The sequence below is a fragment of the Eublepharis macularius genome, chromosome 1, assembly GCF_028583425.1.
Source record: "Eublepharis macularius isolate TG4126 chromosome 1, MPM_Emac_v1.0, whole genome shotgun sequence".
In the NCBI taxonomy this organism is placed as follows: Eukaryota; Metazoa; Chordata; class Lepidosauria; order Squamata; family Eublepharidae; genus Eublepharis; species Eublepharis macularius.
Genome location: NC_072790.1, coordinates 222,928,829 through 222,946,004, shown reverse-complemented (window position 1 = coordinate 222,946,004; position 17,176 = coordinate 222,928,829). Strand labels below are relative to the sequence as shown.

Below are 17,176 nucleotides of genomic sequence, written 5' to 3'. Positions count from 1 at the left end.
GTGAACAAGGGTCCTATGCACATTGCTGGTGGAAATGTAATTATGTTGCAGAATTTTGGCAATCGGTTTTTCACCAAATTTTTTTAATCACATCTTATTCAATTCCCTTTAAACCAGAACTAATTTTTTTGAATATCTGGGGGAACTATCCAATACCACAAATAAGGAAAGATTTGATATCAATATTGTTGTCAGCAGCTAAAACTGCAATTGCGTCACGATGGAAGTCGCATTTTCCCCCAAACCTTACTACGTGGTATATGAAGGTATGGGACCATTTGATCATGGAGAAGTTAACAGACAGGATGCAGTTACGAATGAATCCAGCCAAATCTTCAGATTTTTACGAGAAGTGGTTTCCTTTCCTAGATTTCCTCTCTAAGGAAAATCTACTCGTTACAAGGCTACCGTATTATGAGATCGTTAATCCGGAAATTTAATTTTGTGATTGAAACATAGCACTATATCTGTAGTAATTGAATCAATCTAGTTATAGTGTTGTATTGGAAATTTTATCACTACCACTATTGTTTAGTTATATAATCTTTGTTATGATAACATTGTACTGAAAAGTGGTCATTTCTTTATTTGTAATATTTTTTTCTTTAATAAAAAAAAATATTAAAAAAAAAACCCAGCAGGTGCTGCCATAAGTTAGCTATGACTTGATGGCACTTCCCACAACCACCAGGAGATAAGATAGAACTGATCTCTGCTTGAGTAGGTTTGCCAGCTCTGGGTTGGGAAAAACCTGGAGACTGGGGGAGATGCCTGAGAGTGTGAGAATGAGAGGGGGCTCATTGGGGATGTGTTGTCACTCAAGGATTTCTGCTTCTCCTAGGCTCTATGGTATGCATAGAGTCTGTCCTCTGAAATTTCCATTGCCTCCAGGGGAACTAATTGCTGTAGTCGGTAGATCAGTTATAATTCTAGGAGAACTCCACTTTGAGGGTTGTAACTCCAAGGGCTTGAAAAGTTGCCGCAAACTAAAATGCACAGTCCTGGGTGAGATAGATTCATAGCGTGACATTCTATAAAAAAATCAAATGACATTTGATGCTGAAAACTTGTTCCATGCGGAGAACTTCCAAGTGTTTTTTTTTAAAGTAAGAGAACAGTGGGGGCCATGGTTTGGGGCTTGGGGGAAGTGTACCAACTGATCCCAAACTGGTCCAAATGAGCAATCCAAAGAGATACTCCATATATTGGCTGTATATTTTAGGCCACAAAAAAGGCATGGAGGAAAAGGCTAACTTCACTTTTTCCAAGTATATGGAATGGTTCAGGAAGGTGTTTTTATAAAGACAACATGGCCGTAGTCTCTGCCACTGTGTGTGGTATGTACTACTTTTATTGCATTAGTTTCTACTTTTGTAATCCTATTTTCTGCATTGCTTGATATATCATAGCCCTGTTCATACATTACAGTGAATACACATACAACCTGCATTCAGTGTGAGGTGCATTTATTGTATACATTACAATGGAATGGCCTGGTCCCCTTCTTATATTTTCGTGCATTGGTTTAGTCTTATGTGATGGAATCCCTGCTCAGTTTGTAGACTTCACAAATTCCATTGTCCTGAAACCAGTTGCTCCCATCTTCTTGCTGATAAATGGATGTTGGTTTGAACATACTTGTCCATGCTGTGTGGATTTAAGAGCAGGAACCTGTGAGAGTGCCCTATTCCAGATTTGCAAGCAAAAGGGAACATCACTCAATCTATGTTTGCTTTTTCTTTATATGAATTTCTCGAGTTACATTCAATGTATGTCCAGATGAATGTGTGATTGAAACTGCTTATTTATCTAGGCACTGGTCCCTGGTTTCCATTGCAAAGTGAACACATGTTGGGCCTATTTTTACAAACAGACAGCGCTTTTTTTCCAGCTGGAACACAGTGGACGGAGTTCCAGCACCTCTTGAAAATGGTCACATGGCCGGTGGCCCCGCCCCCTGATCTCCAGATAGAGGGGAGTTTAGATTGCCCTCCCACCAGGAGTTGCCCCCTGTGCTGGCAACCCACTGAGTTCCACCATTTCTTTTCCCAGAAAAAAAGCCCTGGTTTGAGGTTTTAGCTATCACATACAAAGCCTTCATGGCCTTGGGGTCCTCATATCTATGGGACTGCTTCTCTACTCATGCCCTACCATGGCAGCTTCATTCATCTGAACAGGGCCTTCTGCAGGTGCCACCCTACAAATTGGCAGAATCGACAGCTGCCTGTACATTGCATTCTCTGTGATGGCCCCCACCTTATAGAATGGCCTGCCTGAGGTGGTCAGGAAAGCTCCTACTCTCCTGGCTTTCTGCAAAACTGTGCAAAACCCAATTATTCATCAGCGCTTTCTTGCACAGGCAATAGGGCTGTGTTGTAATGTGATGGTTCAAAGAGATGTGTAGATAAAGGGATTGGAAATGGGACTGTTGACTATATCACTGTATACTGCTGTGGCGGAACGGGCGCTGGCTTTCAGTCCGGGCAACTGAGCAGCCGTCAATGGCCTGCTAGCCCCACTATCCACCTCCCACCGTCCCTGGTGGGCGTGGCTCACACTCTTTGTCGCTGCCACCACTCACTGATTTGTACACTGCCTGACTGAGGGGCAGTGAGACCCCTCTGGCTGAATTTCCCTACTGGGAAGTAAATTCCCCAATCTTGCTTCAAGCACCAATCCAGATGCAAAAGAACCGCCTCAGGATACAGTGAAGCCTCCCACCATTAGCATTCCACACCCTGGGAAACTCTTACAGGATGACTCAGCTCAACCCCACCCCTCCTGAGCAGATAGAAATGACCTGCCAACATCTTTTCCACACTGTGACACTGACAGATCTGTCTTTTGGTGCTACACCTCTGAAGATGCCAGCCACAGCTGCTGGTGAAACGTCAGGAACTACAATGCCAAGACCACGGCAATACAGCCCGGAAAACCCACAACAACCATTGTTCTCCGGCCGTGAAAGCCTTCGACAATACAACGTGGAAAGCCTTTCCTTATTCTGTTCAATTTGAATCTGATTTCTTTTCCCATCCCTTCTTATCAGAATTGCTACTGAACTGCACCCAAGTGCATTTTTGAGGCCAACTTGGAGACTTTAGGCAACAAAACTCCCAGCAAAAACTATTTTGATCAGATCAATGAAAGGAAAGCTAGTATGCTGGAGTGATTAGAGGGTGGGACTTGGCCCTGCATTGCCTGGGTTCATGTCCCCTCTCTGAAGATCTGTGGGTAAGCATGGGCCAATCACATTGGTTTGACCTAAAGTACTTCAGAAAGGCTGGTGAGAGGATAAAAAGCATAGATGGACAGATATTAGAGGGTTGGTGGTTGTGGTTGTTTTGCTTACTTGTAGATCTTTACTTTTTTCGGATGTGAAACTGAGGCAGCAAAGTAACTGCTTACCTCAATGAATTCGTTGAAAGGCAAAAATGGGAACAGAAACATTCCACCACTTAGCTGTACTTTCTGTCACTTTTATATGTGTGTCTGATACACGTTGAAAGGGGCTTCTGGGGATTTTAAGAGGAGAAGCCATTTGGAGCCTATGAAACTTCAATGGTGTCTGGAATGGTGCTGTGTTATCTGGTTGCTAAGGGTTACCAGCAGTTTTGTTCCATTCTTCTGGCTGTTGAAATTCCAGGCAAGAGAATGGGCCAGTGCTCGAGTCAGTGCATGAAGAAAGAGGAGCTGGAAGAATACGAGGTCAGGAGGCACCCAGTCCCTACCCACTCCACACTCCTACCCATTGGGCATCACCTCCTTAGAGGAAGATATTGTGTGTAGTTGTTATAATAAAATATATAGGAGGCTGTCATAGTCTGAGCCGGAACTTTGGTCCATCTTGGTCACTATGACCAAGCAGCAGGTCTCCAGGGTCACAGGCAAGAAAAAGTCTTTCTCCACAACAGCTCCTACAAATGCTTTAATTAAGATTGAGCCCAAGACCTTCTACACATAAAGTATAGATCCTACCGCTGAGCCACAGAACTTCCTTGAAGGTCATGGCTTCTTTGCAAGTTCTTTTTGTCTCCCTCAAGTGGAGTGAAACTTCACTTGTCCTCTCTCTGACCAATGGGACAGCACACTTACCTTTAATGGATAAGGCAGAGGTTACCAGGCTAGGTCGAAGCATAGCCCCCCTAACCAAAATGGAGGGCTCATTTCCAGGTCACTGGGGATTCTGCAATGGAGACTGTCTGCCATCTCCATTGCAACAAGAAAATGGCTGCTTGTCTCAGTCTTGCTGGCAACCAGAAGAAGGTATGTGGGAGTAACTTTGGATCAGCTGCATTTTTCTCAGTCTTAACTAGAGATATGCAAAAAATCTGAGCTATTTGAAGGTTGGAGTAGAAATGTTTTAAATCAATCAATGCTTTTTTTAAAATAGCTAAGAAATTCCATGAGTATTATCACACTTCTTTTAATGTCCCTCAAAAATCTTCCAAATATTTTGCCCAAGCAAAAGTTTCCAAATTTGCCTCAGATTACATTTTTGGCCAAATGAGGTGGTCTCCAATTTCTAGCTAATTAATTATCTGCCTTTAAACTCATTCACTGGCTGATTCGTTGATTAAATTTAAGTCAAGTCATGAAGACCTCAAGTTATTTTGCTTTGTGAGGAATGCAAATAAATTTGAGTTGATGCACAGTTCAATAACAAATAGCTATCAGCATTCAGGATTAGAAGGAAATCTTTAATGCATTTTGTCATCCCCAATTAACCAATCAAACCAGAATCCAGAAAAACATCCTCAAAAATACACCTGTATGTCATTTTGCCAAAGGCTCACTGATTAAAATTTGCTTAGATTCACTGCTGTCCAAATCTGATGCAGCAGCGGGGGCGGGGGGGGGGGATCTACCCCAATTATTTTCAGTTTCTTCAACATTGTTTATTCAGCCTATTGGCTATTGGCCACCAAAAAAAATTGCTAGTCCTTTTATACATCTAGCAATTGCTGGGATGGAGAGCCAGTTGATTTTGTGTCAGATTTCCACAACCCTGTTCCTGTCACATTGCTTATTGAATGTTCCATCCTGTTGATAGCATAGACTTATACTGTATCTCGCCTTGAGTCTCAGTGAGAAAGGTGGACTAAAACAAACAAACAAACAAACAAACAATGTCTCTTTCATTCACTACAGGTGCTAACTTTTCTCACCAAGGGAGAAATCCTGCGGTAAGTCCAGCTCTAATCTCCATTTCCCCCAGCCTCTGGTCCTGAGGTTTATGCACTGCCGCTTTCTGTGTTCTGTAGACTGTCTCCACATCGGGAGGAGAAAAGCTTTCTCAGCTGGGGAAGCAGCAGTGTGCTGCTTGAGGACAACATTCTCATGGAGGGTTGGTTGCCAACTATTGCTTGAGGGTGGCACACAAGGAGGGTGGATTTTGGAGAGGGAGCTCAGCAGCAATGTGACACCATGCAGCCTGCCTTCAGAAGCTGCCATTTTCTCCAGGGGAACTGACCTCTATAGCCTGGAGAGCAGTTGTAATTCCAGGAGAATGCGGGACCCCACCTGGAATGTGGTAGCCCTGTCTGCTGCATGCCCCATCCCAGCAGCACTCGCTATTGTCCCTGCCCATCCATTGCATTGGTGCTGAAGTGCCAAGATGGCAACATCTTGCATGTCCCCCTCCCCCGCCCAGCGCTTCATATCCGTTTGGCAGTGTTTAAAGCATGGTGGTTTAGCTGTGAACTAAAGAAAAACCATTAAAATGCTGAAGGGTGGATGAAAAATGGAGAATAGCAGTGCCATTTTGAAGGTGGGGCTTACCTTCAACCCCTTCCCCAGATTGGCTGTGGGCAGTGTCCACACAGAAGCTCTGCCTGCAACCATCCTCCTATTTCCCTCTGAAGTCGGAGTAAAGGAGTTCCCCCCCCTTTGCTCCAGTTTGGCCCATGGAGCTCCATACATTGTAGCTGAAAAGAGCACATCATCTACAAGCCTTCCCTCCCCCAACAGGGGTATGCTATGTCCCACCCAGGGGAAATCCCCATGTGAAAGCAGCTAATCGGTCAAAACTCTGAGCCTTACACAAACTCCTGCTAAAGACCGACAGGATCTATTGACTAGAGTTGTGACCCCACAGACCTATGTGGTGTTCTCCAATCCAAGTACAAATCAGATCCAGATTTGCTTGGCTTCAGCAAGGTTGCTACAACATGTCTCTTCAGGTGCAATCTTTTGCCAGCCTTTGCCCACCGGATATCAGCATGGGCAGAGCAGGTAATCTAGTAACACCTCTCTTAAAGAAAACTATTAGCAGCTAATGTCAGGAGATAGCTTTGGGGGAAAGTATGAAAATGTGTGTACTGAAATGAATGCAGAAACCAAAAAGGGTGCGTGTCTGATAGCAGGATGTTCAGATTTTAGAGGAAAGGTCATGGGAAATACTTCAAGGGGTGAGGAAAGGACATTTGGGTAGCGGTAGCTGGTGCTCAGTGGAAGAGCAGCTGCTTGGCATGCAGAAGATCCCAGGCTCAGTCCTTGGCATTTCCAACTTTAAAAGGATCAGTTAGTAGGTGGTTTGAGAGACCTGAGACCCTGAAGAGCCACTGCGAGTTAGAGATGGGCACAAACCAGGGGGGGAAATGAACCACATGGTTCATGGTTTGTCAAATTTCACGAACCACGAACCACAAACTTTCACAAACTTGCCCCCAGTTCGCAAACTGGTTTGTTTGGTTTGTGAAAACTTCACATCCAGGTCAGAAAATTGTCACTTCCAGGTCAGCAGAAGGTCTGCAGGAAGTCCATCCCCTATTGCCGAGGAAACTGATTGATTGGCCCCAGGCTGTCTGCAGTGACAAACCAAAAAATGAACCAAATGAACCAGTCTAATGTTCGTGGCGGTTCGTCAGAAATGGGATCTGATGAACCGCTGGTTCGTGAACCACGAACCGGCCTGATTCATCATGAATTTTGGTTCGTGCCCATCTCTACTGTTAGTTAGACAGTGCTGTTCTTGATATGCCAGTGGGCTGACTCATTGTAAGATGGTTTCATGTGTTCGTTCAGAGATGCTAATTTCCACAATCGTGGCTGTTGCATGCTATCACTTTTGAATGTCATTATACAGTAACTGAAAAAAATAATCTAGTTCAGGTTTGTGTTTGAATTCTTGTACTGGATCTCCAAATTTTAGAATCAGTTAAGTTCCCTTAAGGATTCCTGCCTCCTTTTTATCCTTCACAGAGCTCAAAGGTCTTCCATCTAGCCTTTGACTAGGCCTCATATTAGAAGTACAAGATATATATTCATTTATATATTCATAATTAAACCTGATGATTAGCCAGGATTCACTTGCCAGTTTCAGGATTTAGCCTGGTAAAATGGCATTAATCTGGTACATAAAACCTTTGGTCCTAAGTCCAAAGTCCTGTTTCTGAGACCCCATGTACCAATTTTAAACACAAAAATAATTAAATAGAAAAAAAACCCGCCTTGCTTTGGAAGCAGCTTTTACGGCTTAGGAAAAACAAGCCAGCTGACAACCTGCACCCCCCTTTACAGCATCCATGAAGCTTTCTGTAATTCATGTCCCCGAGGGAAGAATTATAAACAAGAGAAACTCACAGCGGAGAAAGTGTGCACCTGGCCACAGCTGAAGGTAAGTCTGGACAGTTGCCAGTAAAATGACAGCATGATACCTCTCTGTTTCTCAGAGAAGTGAGAAATACAAGGACAACATTAGAGGTGAAGGGCTGTGGCTCAGTGGCTGAGGACTTGTTCTGCATGCAGAAGGTCCTAGGTTCAGTCCCCACCATCCTCTGATAAAATGGCCAGGTAGTAGGTGATGTGAAGGACCGCTGCTTGAGACCCTGGAGAGCAGACACCAGTCCAAGTGCTGACCTTAAGAGACCAAAGGCCTTTCTCCATCTGAGGCATCTTCACAAGTTCACTTGTATGGGCTTTAATTTCAATCTGGATGAAAGACCATTAAAGCTATGGGTCTGAGCTAGTGCTAGATTAACAATGAAGGGGTTGATTTTTGCTGAGTTCCCCCTTTCACTGCAGACACTTCTTTTGCCCTTCATGTTGTTCCGTAGGGTTGGGGGGAGCATTTCAGGCTGTAGGCACGTGCCTTTTTAAGAATTTAATTTTCAAAGCTACTTCAGTTTTTATGATATCCATTATTTCCATTAATATTCCTTATTATATTTCCCTCCACTAGATTTAATGGGAAGCACTTTGGCTCTAAATCATTAATGTCAGTTTCATATCTCCTGGTTACTTGCATATCTCCTCTCTTCTCTGACCTCTTGAACTCTAAACCAGATTGGGATGAGAGAATGCAATTTAATAGCATTCATCCATCCCTTGCTGTTTTCATTTATTTTCCTTACAATAACAGATACAGAGAATGGGTCTTTTCAGGTTTGTTTTTAAATGTGCTTTCAGCTATAACATAGAGTTTGCCTGGGGCCTCCTTCAGTTTGCTTAAATAGGGTTTGTATTCTACAGTTGCTAGGCTACCTAAGCATCCTTCCTTTCTGATTTCCCTGGGTCAGGCTTGTCCTGAATCCATGTCTTGGGAAAAGCAGTGCCCGTGCTATTGGACTCTCCTCCCTGCAAAAGGGAGAAAGCAGACACTGAGGTACAGCAACAAAAGCCAGGTCATCCTTTAATGAGGACCATCCCAAATAACAGGTGTGCCAGTTTTCAAGTTCTCCAAAATACTTTGGACCCTACCATCTTTGGACCCCACCAACCCATCCAGTTACCGCCCAGTGTCAAACCTCCCATTCCTGGGCAAGGTGATTGAGTGGGTGGTGGCGGTACAACTGCAGGAATCCCTGAATGATGCTGTATTCCTGGACCCATTCCAGTCTGGCTTCCATCCTGGCCGTGGGACTGAGATGGCCTTGGTTGCTCTCACAGATGACCTTTGCAGGCATCTGGATTGAGGTGGGTCGGCGCTGTTTGTGTTACCCGATCTCACAGCAGCGTTTGACATGGTTGACTATGACTTGTTGGCCAGCCACCTCGCTGATGTGGGATTAGGGGGACAGCCTTACAGTGGCTGGTCTCCTTTCTCCAGGGTCGGAGACAGAGGGTGGCGCTTGGGGAAGATCTATCGCCCCGTCACCCTTTGGTGTGCGGGGCTCCACAAGGGGCAATACTCTCCCTGATGTTATTTAACATCTACATGCGCCCCCTCGTCCAGTTGGTACAGAGGTTTGGACTGGGCTGTTATCAATACGCGGATGACATCCAGCTTTTTCTGTTGATGGACAGCTGGCCAGACACGGCCCCGGACAATCTGGCCAGAGCTCTGGAGGCTGTGACAGCATGGTTGAAACAGAGCAGGCTGAAACTGAACCCGGTGAAGATGGAGGTCCTGCAGCTGGGATGGGGGCTGCCAGATGTTGGGATCCAGCTCCCTGCCCTGGATGGGACACCACTAGCAACTTTGCCAGTGGTGAAGAGTCTGGGTGTGCTCCTTGATGCCTCCCTGTTGATGGAGGCCCAGGTCACAGCGGTTGCCAAGTCTGCATTTTTCCATCTCCGTCAGATCAGGCAATTAGTCCCTTACCTGATGCCCCAGGACCTGGCTACAGTGACCCATGCAACAGTCACCTCCAGGCTAGATTACTGTAACTCACTCTATGCTGGGCTACCCGTGGGCCTGATCTGGAAACTACAACTGGTACAGAATGTGGTGGCGCAGGTCCTGACCAGTATATCCTACCAGTCACATATCACACCTGTCCTGCACCAGCTGTACTGGCTTCCGGTTGAATTCCAAATGAGGTTCAAGGTGTTGGTTCTTACCTTTAAAGCCCTGAGTGGGTTGGGACCGGCATATCTTCGGGACTGCCTCTCCCTGTATGTTCCCCGGAGACTGCTTCGATCAGTGGATAAATGTTTACTGGTGGTCCCCGGTCCTAAGGAAGCCAACCTCGCTTCAACCAGGGCCAGAGCCTTTTAAGTCCTGGCCCCAGCCTGGTGGAACGCTCTGTCAATGGAGACCTGGGCCCAATGGGACATATTATCATTCTGCTGGGCCTGTAAGACAGAGCTGTTCGGTGGTTGAATGGGGTGGTGCCATGTTGGCCTCCCACCTTTGGGGGGGGTTCTCCACACCATTGCACCTTAATGTATTTGGTTAATTTATTTTATTATTGTTTATTGTATGTTGATTTTAGAATTATTTTCTTGTTTTTATTGATTTTAACTGTTGTTCACCACCCAGAGCCCCTGAGGATGGGCGGTTTATAAATAAACAAACAAACAAACAAATAAATAAATAAATAAATAAATAATGTCTAGTGGCATATTTAACAAAAAAGGGAGGGTAATAATATTATTTGATTTATATACCACCCTTCAGGACAACTTTACACCCACTCAGAGCAGTTTACAAAGTATGTTATTATTATCCCTACAACAACAATCCCACCCTGTGAGGTGGGTGGGGCTGAGAGAGCTCTGAGAGAGCTGTGACTGACCCAAGGTCACCCAGCTGGCTTCAAGCAGAGGAGTTGGGAATCGAACCCAGTTCTCCAGTTTAGACTCCTGCCACTCTTAACCACTACACCAAACAGTCTCTAGATGAAAAATAGTGGGCAGAATCCTACCGCTCTATTCATGGAATGCCTCATTCTCCCCTCTGTCCCCAAACCGTGCCCCTCTCTGTTTCTGCAGTGCTTTCTTACCCATGGAGAGAGCATTCCCAGGGGAGCTTTGTAGGACCCACAAGGATAAAAACTGGCACAGGCTGAGGATGGGGCTGGAGTGTGGAAGGATGGAAGACTGAAATCACTCCCCCTTCCTCTTCAGAAAGTGTGGAAAGGGGTCAGTTTCATCCCTTTGTCCCTCCACACTCCAGCCTTTTGTGGCTGTTTCGCTCCACTGATCCCACCACTCCAGGAATGATTGTTTTGAGGGTCAGAAAGATTTCAGGAAAGGAGAGGAATATGGGAAAGCTCTGTGTGCCTTCAACATGCAGAGAAGAGGATACCCTGATCTTATGTCCTGTTTTCTGCATTCTGCGTAGAATGCCAGTCAAGTTTGAGTAGATAAAACGATGCTGAGTGGAGCTGGTTTCTGCTTGTACCTTTGGACTCCTGGGAAGGAGATGGGGCAATGGCAGCCCCCAGCTGAGATGGACAGATGAGACTTACAGTGCAATCCTAAGCAGAGTTACACCAGTCAGAACTACTCCAGAGTTACTCCAGGTCCATTGACTTCACTTTTGTGTGTGTGTTATACGCCGTCAAGTTGCCTTCAACCTATGGCGACCCTATGAATGAAAGATCTCCAAAATGTCCTAACATTAACAGACTTGGTTGTTGTGGATTTTCCGGGCTGTATAGCCGTGGTCTTGGCGTTGTAGTTCCTGACGTTTCGCCAGCAGCTGTGACTGGCATTTTCAGAGGTGTAGCACCAAAAGACAGAGATCTCTCAGTGTCACAGTGTGGAAAAGAAGTTGGCAGGTAATTTATATCTACTCAGGAAGGCAGGGTTGGGCTGAGTTATTCTGTAAGAGTTTCCCAGGGTGTGGAATGCTAATGAACGGAGGCTTCACTGTATCCTGAGGAGGTTCTTTTGCATATGGATTGGTGCTTGATATGCTAATCTTCTCTGCAGGGCTATTGTCGGGTACAGAGTATTTTGTTAGCCTGGTTTTTTTCAGGACTGGAAACCATGCTCTATTCATTCTTAGGGTCTCTTCTTTCCTGTTGAAATTGTGCTTATGCTTATGAATTTCAATGGCTTCCCTGTGCAATCTGATGAAGTAGTTGGAAGTGTTGTCCAGTATTTTAGTGTCCCGGAATAGGATACTGTGTCCTGTTTGAGTTAGACTATGTTCAGCCACTGCTGATTTTTCCGGATGGCCAAGTCTGCAGTGTCTTTCATGTTCTTTTATTCTTGTCTGGATGCTATGCTGTGTGGTCCTGATGTAAACTTGTCCACAGCTGCAGGGTATGCGGTATACTCCTGCAGAGGTGAGGGGGTCTTTACTGTCTTTTGCTGATCATAGCAACTGTTGTATTTTTCTGGTGGGTCTGAATACTGCTTGAAGGTTGTGCTTTTTCATAAGCTTTCCCATCTGATCAGTGATTCCTTTGATATATGGCAAAAACACTTTTCCTGTGGGAGACTGTTTTTCCTTGGTTGTTTGATTTATGCTTGGTTTAATTGCTCTTCTGATTTCATTTCTGGAGTAGTCATTTGCTTGAAGTGCGTGGTTTAGATGATTAGTTTCCTTGTTGAGAAAGTGCAGTTCACATATCCGTCTTGCACGGTCTACTAATGTTTTTATTATGCCTCTTTTCTGTCAAGGGTGGTGATTGGAGTTTTTGTGTAAGTACCGATCTGTGTGAGTTGGTTTCCTGTAGACATTGTGACCTAACTGAAAGTTTGTTTTGCGAATGACCAAGAAATGGAAGTTCCCCCCCCCCAATTTCTTTCTCCATGGTGAATTGTATGTTCAGGTGGATATTGTTGAGGTGGTTTAAAAACTCCACCAATTCTTCCTCACCATGGCTCCAAATGATAAATGTATCATCTACGAACCAGAACCAGACTGTAGGTTTGTGCGGTGCTGATTCTCGAGCTGTTTTTTCAACAGACTTGCTCAGATCCTGCAAACTGGAGTCAAGCCATCTCATTTTAGGTCTTCCTCTTTTCCTACTGCCTTCCACTTTTCCTAGCATTATTGACTTTTCCAGAGAATCTTATCTTCTCATGATGTGGCCAAAGTAGCCTTAGTCTTGTCATTTTAGCTTCTAAGGAGAATTCAGTCTTGATTTGATCTAGTATCCACTTGTCTTTTTGGCTGTCCATGGTATCTGCAAAACTCTCCTCCAGCACCTCATTTCAAATTAATCAATTTTCTTCCTGTCAGCTTTCTTCACTGTCCAACTTTCACATCCATACAAGGCAATGGGGAATGCCATAGTTTGGATTATCTTGATCTTGGTTCCCAGAGAGACATCTTTGTCTTTAAGGATCTTATCTAGCTCCTTCACATCTGCTCTTCCAAGTGCTTAGACTGGAGTAACTCTGCTTAGGATTGCACTGTTGTGCATAGAGAAATGTGGGGTGCTCATTTTGGGCTCCCATGAGATTAGAAACTTCCCTGGGGCATGGGAAGATACACTTTAACTTCCCTTAGGATACCCACAGTCATTTTTCAATTTTTAAAGAGAGCCTTTATTTACACTAAAGGCAATGCTTATTCCTGCCTTGTGGAAAATGCAGAAACCATTGTGATTCACTGTAAACATTGACGCACCACATGGAAAATTTAGTGTGGGGGGGAGTAGAACGAGCATGTTGAAGGACCCAAGCACTGGAGGGTTTAATTAAAAAGCCAAGAAATAAATATATTTAGCCACGCTGTCAATTTAGATTACAGCAAGTGTGTTTACATTTTTTACACATTTAATTAATGTTATTTGCATAGAACTGTGCAATGGGTGGTGTTCAGCAGTGATCTAAACAAGTTACCACCCTTGTTGCATGGTGGCGGGGTGGGGAATGTGATTCACCTCATTTAAAAATGCCACTGGAAAGTAGTAAGAAGCACATGTTTAAGACCCTCTCTCTGCTGTTACATCATCCTGACATCAGGGACTTGAGGAGAAGGGTATTCTTCCATCTCCTAGAGTAAGGGCCATGGGGGAAGGGTCGCCTCTGCTGTGGTGTCTCCAATGCAGGGCTGGTTCAAGATATTTTTGTTTGTTTGTTTATGTTATTTATAGGTCGCCTTTCTCACGGAGACTCAAGGCAGATTACATAGTATAATTCACTATGGCTGAGACAGTTAATAAATAATTCAATAGAGGATGGATTACAGAAAGTTGAAAAAACAAGCAGAAATGCGATACAGAGCTGGAAACAGGAGGATTTGAGTCTGGTGGCATCTTAAAGACTAACAAGATTTTCAGAGCGTAAGCTTTCAAGAGTCAAAGCTCCCTTCTTCAGACACACGTGTCTTGAAAGCTTACACCCTGAACATCTTGTTGATCTCTAAGATGCCACCAGATTCAAATCCTGCTGTTCTGCTGCAGGCCAACATGGCTACCAACCTAAACTATCCTCGTGGAGAGCTGAAAGCAATGCTGACAAGACATGAGCAATTTAACATGACATACTAAACAACATGGAAACTATTCAGCAGGAAGATACTTACAGCAAAAGATAGTACACTGTAGTATAGACTGTAGTCCCCATCACTTTACCACATCATCTCTCTGTGCCATCTCCTCACAGCACAGCCCTATTACCTGTGCAAAAAAACACTTGAGTAATTTGGATTCGCATGATTAGTGGAAAACCAGGAAAGTGGGTGCTTTCCTGACCTCTTTAAGCAGCCCATTCCTCAAGGTGAGGGCCACTCTAAAGACTGTGTGGGCACAGGCAGCTGTTGATTTTGCCCATTTGCAGGGTGGCACCTGCAGAAGGCCTTGTTTAGATAAGCAAAGCCACCCTGGTGGAACATAGGAAGAGAGGTGTTCCTGTAGAGATGAGGGACCAAAGCCATGAAGGGTTTTTTACGTGATAGCCAAACCCTTGAACTGAGCCTGGTAACTGATGAGCAGCTAGTGGAAGGACTGCAGAATGGGAGTACTATGCATGCTTTGCCTAGCTCCTGATAATAACTGAGCTGCGGCGTTCTGCACCAATTGGTGTCTCCAAGTTGACTTTGATGGGAGACTTACGTAGAGTGCATTACAATAGTCTAGTCTCAGTGTTACCATGCTGTGGAGAAACGCCAGTCTCTTTGTGGAGTTAACTTTCTATGGGCTGCAGAGTTCTGGAGTAGAATGTGATTGGAGGGAGAGCAAGTCAGTTGGTGGAGGGGAGTTGGAAGTTGACAGTTGGTGGCTGAGTTGAGGGAGAGATGGCTCTGAGGGGAAATGTAGATCTAATATAACCCCAGGTATCAAAGGATTGGGCCTGCCCCACACAACATCTAATTAGGGCATGAGGGAGATAGAGTAGGGGTTTCTGTTTCTGTTTTATTATTCTTTCCGTTCACTATATATTTGCCTGTGTATAGTTAGAAGTGACATAAATGATTTTTGGAATTTATGAAGGAAGAAAGCTCTTCTGTTCCACATAGTCCCCCAACCGCTTGGGCCCACTAGCAGAGGAGGGAGGTTAGGAGGCTGCCCCACCTAATCAGGACCCCATACAGGGACAGTGGTGGCAGCAACTACCCGGAGACAGGAAAGGGAGACAGCCCCTTCAGGTGCCTGGCCAGAGGTTAAAAGGGAGGGGTAGACAGAGCGGGGTCTACCAGTGGGAGGAAAGGCCCCATTTTGCCACATACGCCATGGATCCACACTGTCAGATCGGCCATGTCAAGGTAGGCAGTTGTTTTCCAGGCTAGAATGAGTTCGAAGAAGGCATTTTTTGCAGCTGCATTAACTTGCTTCTCTAGCAGCAGTGCTGGATCCAGCATAACCGCTAATATTTAATGGTGTTTGTCCCAGAGAAGATGCACCCATCACCTCCTGGACTTGACCAGCAGCTGATGGCTGGGAGGGAGCCAAGCCACTGGAATGCATCAACATCCTCCTCATTGTGCCATCCCAAGCAGTCTCTTGGGGGGCTTGGCCAAAGAACCAGCCCTGCTTGATTATGGAATGTCCTCCATGGATCTATTAATCTGATACTGAATATCTTAAGTTCTCAGGGCCAAGTTAATGCTCACCTTTTGTTCCTGGATGTTTGGTTGCTTTTGTGTGTGGATGTAGGTCAAGAGTTCACTTACCTGCATGGAAGAGTTTTTAAATGCTCCTCTACTTGTCTAAAGAATCTTGCTGAAAATGTTTGGTTTTTTAACTGTTGCTTTTCTGACTGCTGATTCTGCAGATTTTTAAGGTCTTTTGTTGGTTTCAGCACTGATGTTTGCTCGATTGGATCTTCTGGCTGCCCAACCAGAAAAAAACTCCTCTTGCAATAGAATTCTTACCACCACCCTTCCCCCAGCAGTCCTCACATGTTCTAAAAACCCTCTTTGGGAGTCAGGAGCTCCTCATGAACAAGGTTTGCATGGCATTGGGGCTACCTTGAGGACAGCAAAATTGCTCTCCCTTGCTCTACTTTTGATAGTGAGGGAATCATATTCTGTAACATGCTCACCAACCTCTTTTATAGTTATTTCTTTACATACTTTTACAAATGCAGTTGCCCTTAAATATGGAAATTCTTTATTTGATGTATTAATGTTCATCTTCGTTCTTCTGTGCCTCCACACATGGGGACTGCGCAGGCGCAGGCCAGCCGCCGGAGAATTTTCTAGAGCTTCCATGGCTCCGAAGGGGCCGTTTGTCGCGCGCCTCAGCGACCGTTTTCCCGCCCAAACGGTCACGTGATCCTCCAGCGACCAACGGCCCCTTCCCTCAGTTCTCTTCTTGCCGCCGCTTGGAGAGAACGTGAGCTTCGTTGCTCTGTGCTTTTTTGTGCTTCGTGCTTTATTCTGACTGATTGCTTGGCTTTTGACTTCGGACTTCGTGACCTCGACTATTCTTCGGATCTCGTTTTGGACTTTGTTGTGGACTCGGTAATTTGACTCGGACTGTTTTTGACCTTCCTTTTGCGTGCCCCTGAAGATGGCCTCAAAGGCTCTCTTCAAGCATTGTCTCCAATGCCACACGAAAATGGCCAAGACCGATGGCCATGAACTGTGCCTGTTCTGTTTGGGGGAGACCCATAATGTGACGGCCTGTAAGATTTGCCAGGGCTTCACCAGCAAGGCCCGGCAGGAGCGCAAGGCCCGACTGAACTCCTCCCTGTGGCAGAAGGTCATGTCCGGAGGCGCTCCGTTGCCCTCCTCCAAGGCCGGCCCAAGCCCCTCTGCCGAACGGCATTCAAGAGCTGGCTCAGTGGCCTCCGCGAGGTCGGGGTTGAAACCGCGTCCCCCGAGTACCTCGGCGTCGAGAGCGGCCTCTCCAGCGCAGGGACCGGTGCGGCCGCCCCGTAGCGCGTCATCTACCAGGTCGGATCCGAGACCAGCTTCGGAACCGAGGATCCTGGTACCGAGTCCCCGGTCGGAACCGACGACCGGTTCGATCCCGATCAAGGCGAAGAGGTCGAAGCCGAGGTCCCCTTCGAAGGCGAGGAGCGCGTCGGTTCCGAGGTCTTCTTCGGAACCAGCGAAGAAGAAGAAGAAGACCAAGCATCATCGGTCGCCGCGTCCCGCTCCTCA

The 17,176-nt window shown here is 45.6% G+C and overlaps 1 protein-coding gene across 1 annotated transcript in view; it reads left to right on the top strand.

Annotated features, from left to right (window-relative positions):
* Positions 1-220: 220 nt before the first annotated feature.
* CIB4 (calcium and integrin binding family member 4) overlaps positions 221-17,176 on the top strand; it is a 45,557-nt gene continuing 28,601 nt past the window's right edge. Inside the window, exons 1-2 of the mRNA XM_054972746.1 lie at positions 221-266; positions 3,647-3,708. Of these exons, the coding sequence (XP_054828721.1) occupies positions 221-266; positions 3,647-3,708 (108 nt within the window). The remainder of the gene's footprint in view (positions 267-3,646; positions 3,709-17,176) is intronic.